Genomic DNA, 4,460 nt, shown 5'->3' with positions numbered 1-4,460 from the left:
CAAGCTTGATGAGAAACCCTAACCTCGCCATTCTAAGAAGACATCATGAATCCACGCCAGAGCTCCGTCATACATCTAGATGGACAAACTCGAGGACGATTGAATCTTGGAAGACAAACACACAAAAGAAACGTCCTCATCTTCCGGAGGGCCACGTTTGCGAGGACTAAAAAACCCCTAACCTAAACTACTAGCCGGAGCGAAGACACCTATATCCCCCTCCCCATCACCGGCCGATGGAGCGGCAGGTAGAGGAGAGGCAAACCCACAGTCTCGCCGGTTAAGTCTGAAGGGGAGAGTTTGCCCTAGTCATAGATAACTTTTTTAGGAGAAAAAAGGTCTATCTTGACCGCATGATATTATATTAGACGCGTCTAGCCAGCGCACGGCCGCCCGGGATGCTTAGCGAGCGGCCTGCCACTTTAGGTAATTTCTTGTCTCCCCTTCTAATTAAAATAATTAAAATAGTAAGTAGTCCTTTTTCCTGTTAAGTATTAAATGTCAGCATATGCATCTTCTCCTGTGCATGTATATGCATGTGCATGTGTTTGTTCACATTTATTTTGTGATTTTAAAATTTTAAAAAGGCATAACTTTCAATACGCGTGTCGAAATTCAGATCCGTTTTCACTGTTGAAACCCTCGCGACGTAGTCTTCAAAAGTAGATCCCACATGGGGATGTTTCGACGAATTAGTCTTCCTGCCAACTAAACAACAATATTTGTGCAACTAGACTACATGCCGCGCCAACTGAGCATATGGGTGTGTCAATAGTCTTTCTGTCAACTAAACATCAATGTGTGTGTGTGTGTAACTAGACTACATTGCCGCATCAACTGAGCATATGTGGGTGCCAATAGTCCTGCCAACTAAACATCAATGTGTGTGCAACTAGACTAAATTACAAGCCAACTAAGCATATGTGTGTCCAACTAGTCTTCCTGCCAACTGAACATCAATGTGTGTGCAACTAGACTACATTACAAATCAACTAAACATCAATGTGTGTGCAACTAGACTAGGGACAAGGCTTGCAATCCACTACTAGATAGTTGGTCGGGATAGTAGACTAGTTGCATATTAAGTTCTTATGGTTGGTAGGTTGCAACCTCATATGAAGTTAGATCATGTAGCTCCACAGTTGGTTTTACGAAAAGTTGCACCATGTAGTACTAAAGTTGCATAATGCAGTACTTTAGTTGCACCATATAGCATTAAAGTTGGCATAAAAAAATTCATCGAAACATACCCATGCGGGATCTAGTTTCGAACATCTCGTCACGATGAATCCCACGGTGAAAACGGGTCTGAATTCCGACGTGTGGTTTAAAAGATATGACTTTTAAAAAAACTAAAATGCCAAAATAAATGTGAGTAACACACATGTGAGTAACAAGCCGGCCGCCCGTTCCTACGAAAAAGTGCGCATGCACTTTTAAGATTTCAGGTATTATATTATGCAGTTAATAATATGAACAAGAAACGATTTTTTATGGTGACGAAAACCATCCATGCCCCCTTGTAGTCCGGAGTATATGCGTAGAAAGAAAAAAAAAGAAACTTTAGCAGCCAGACGGTGACCAATTAACGAACGGCACCACATAACTGGTCTACTCGGACGTATCCAGATTGAAAGCACATGTTGACCATCAGACTCACGTCGCGCGCGCTTGTGCTCGGATCTCTACCAACCACCAACCTTCCTAGCAGCGCCCGTAGGCCCGCGCGATCAGGACCCATCCAACGCCCACCCCGCCACGCCGCTTCCCGCATCCACCTATATATTCCCCGCCCACCAAATACTAACTCCATTCACCAAACTAAGCAGCAAAGCAAGCTCCTCTGCTTCTTCTTGCTCTCCGGCAGCAAAGCTACATAGCTCCACTTCATTAAGCCAAGCCTTCTTTGTTTCTCCCACCTTTTTTCCACTCGTAGTTAAGGGTTAAACTACCTAAAAGGAATGGGCAGCTTGGGCACCAACGCCACGTCCTTCTCCGCCTTTCCCGACGACAAGGCGGCGTTCGAGCCGCTCAATCCCGAAGATGTCCGTGCATACCTCCACAAGGCCGTCGACTTCATCTCCGACTACTACACCAACATCGAGTCCATGCCTGTTCTTCCTAACGTGAAGCCAGGATACCTGCAAGATGAACTCAGCGCGTCCCCACCGACCTACTCTGCGCCATTCGACGTCACCATGAAGGAGCTCAGGACCTCTGTCGTCCCTGGCATGACGCACTGGGCTAGCCCCAACTTCTTCGCCTTCTTCCCCTCCACCAACAGCGCCGCTGCCATCGCCGGCGACCTCATCGCATCAGCCATGAACACCGTTGGATTCACGTGGCAGGCCTCACCTGCAGCCACCGAGATGGAGGTCCTTGCTCTTGACTGGCTTGCGCAGCTCCTGCGCCTACCCACCACCTTCATGAATCGCACCAGCACTGGCCGTGGCACCGGCGGTGGCGTCATCCTCGGCACGACGAGTGAGGCAATGCTCGCCACGCTAGTCGCCGCCCGTGATGCAGCGCTGCGCCGAAGCGGCTCGGTCGGCGTGTCTGACATCCCACGCTTGGCTGTGTACGCTGCAGACCAGACACACTCCACGTTCTTCAAGGCGTGTCGCCTCGCAGGCTTCGACCCCGCCAACATCCGCTCCATCCCTACCGGGCCGGAAACCAATTATGGGCTCGACCCGGCAAAGCTTCTCGAGGTCATGCAAGCCGATGTCGACGCTGGTCTTGTGCCAACATATGTGTGCGCGACTGTGGGCACCACGTCTTCAAACGCCGTTGACCCGGTGGGCGACGTTGCCGACGTTGCCGCCATGTTCAATGCATGGGTCCACGTCGATGCTGCCTACGCTGGCAGCGCATGTATCTGCCCGGAGTTTCGCCACCATCTCGATGGCGTCGAGCGTGTGGACTCCATTAGCATGAGCCCACACAAATGGCTTCTCACATGCCTTGACTGCACATGTCTCTACGTCCGTGATGCTCACCGACTGAGCGACTCACTGGAGACTAATCCGGAGTACCTCAAGAACGATGCTACCGAGTCCGGCGAGGTCACCGATCTTAAGGACATGCAGGTCGGCGTCGGTCGGCGCTTCCGTGGGCTCAAGCTTTGGATGGTCATGCGCACCTATGGTACCGCGAAGCTCCAAGAGCACATCCGTAGTGATGTTGCCATGGCCAAGATGTTCGAAGATTTCGTCCGTTCCGATGACAGGTTTGAGGTGGTCGTACCGAGGAACTTTGCTCTTGTGTGCTTTCGGATCAAGGCAAGTGGAGCCATGACAGAGAAGGATGCTGACGAGACCAACCGCGTGCTAATGGAGAATCTGAACAAAACTGGCAAGGCTTATCTTGCACACACGGTGGTCGGTGACAAGTTCGTGCTGCGGTTCGCCGTTGGGTCGTCGTTGCAGGAGGAGAGGCATGTGAGAAGTGCTTGGGATCTCATCAAGAAGACTACGAGCAGTATCATGGATTAAGTGGACGGACCTATGGATGCCAAAAGTTCTAGGAGCTACACAAAGCCCAATATTTATGATAATTTTTCTTTCTTTTCTTTTTCTTCGATACAGATTATTTATTTGGACATGTGGTTCTTATTCCGACCGAGCGTATATATATAATAGGCCGATATCAAGGCTGTAAAAGGTAAAATGGCTTATATTGAATGAACACAAGATAATTTTTTATTTGTCACCGAGCTCTGCTAGCGAGTGACGAATCCTTGCCCGTGCATCTCAATCAATCAAGAAATGGATATGGATGTATCCATTTCGTAATAAGTTATTCGGGTCAAAAGGAGTATGTTGCACTCCGTTGGTTTCTACTCCCTCCATTTAAAATTACTTGTTTTAAAAATGAATGTATTTAGAACTAAAATACGACTAGATACATCCATTGTGCGATATGTAATTCCGAACGGAGGGAGTAGGTTTCGAGATGGCAGACCGATGCGGATTTGCAAAGGAAGGAACGATCGACCTGTGTAATTTCATGTTTGAGTATGAGCGTGGCTTAATTAGGGCATCTCCAACGCAGGAGCGCTTAAGTTCCTAGAGGCAATATTTTGTACAGGTTTTCTAAGCGTCCGACTCCTTGACGTCTGAAAATGAACTAGGGTCCACTCGAAAAGTATCAAAACAGCTTGGATTTTTCCTGGAGCCCAGACATCAGAGCATCTACACCCACCGCTGGCCGCATGGGGAAGTAGCAGCCCTACTAGTACTCCCACTTGTATGCAACCAGTCCCCCATCCGCGGTCCATCTAAATTATACAACAAATGATTTTTCTTCATGCTTGAGCTATGCAATATATTGGTACTGGCGATCTAGAGTAACTCTAACAAAGTTGTTACATCGGCCCGACAGATATAATAAACGACAGCTTAACAATCTTGGTAAAATGGATGGTCTAGTAGAGCCGTCATCCTAATTTGGATCACTAT

The 4,460-nt window shown here is 48.3% G+C and overlaps 1 protein-coding gene across 1 annotated transcript; it reads left to right on the top strand.

The window, feature by feature from the left end:
* Positions 1 to 1,832: 1,832 nt before the first annotated feature.
* LOC119368620 (tryptophan decarboxylase 1-like) lies at positions 1,833 to 3,689 on the top strand. The gene has a single exon (XM_037633828.1). The coding sequence runs from the start codon at positions 1,962 to 1,964 to the stop codon at positions 3,492 to 3,494; it is 1,533 nt and encodes a 510-aa protein (XP_037489725.1). The 5' UTR covers positions 1,833 to 1,961; the 3' UTR covers positions 3,495 to 3,689.
* Positions 3,690 to 4,460: the final 771 nt, after the last annotated feature.

The sequence above is a fragment of the Triticum dicoccoides genome, chromosome 2B (genome assembly GCF_002162155.2).
Source record: "Triticum dicoccoides isolate Atlit2015 ecotype Zavitan chromosome 2B, WEW_v2.0, whole genome shotgun sequence".
Classification (NCBI taxonomy): Eukaryota; Viridiplantae; Streptophyta; class Magnoliopsida; order Poales; family Poaceae; genus Triticum; species Triticum dicoccoides.
The sequence above is the reverse complement of the archived record's forward strand: the minus strand, read 5'-3'. Positions and strand labels throughout refer to the sequence as shown.

Excerpts from the sequence above, each read along its gene's own strand:
- LOC119368620 (XM_037633828.1), top strand. The coding sequence starts at position 1,962 with ATGGGCAGCTTGGGCACCAACGCCACGTCCTTCTCCGCCTTTCCCGAC.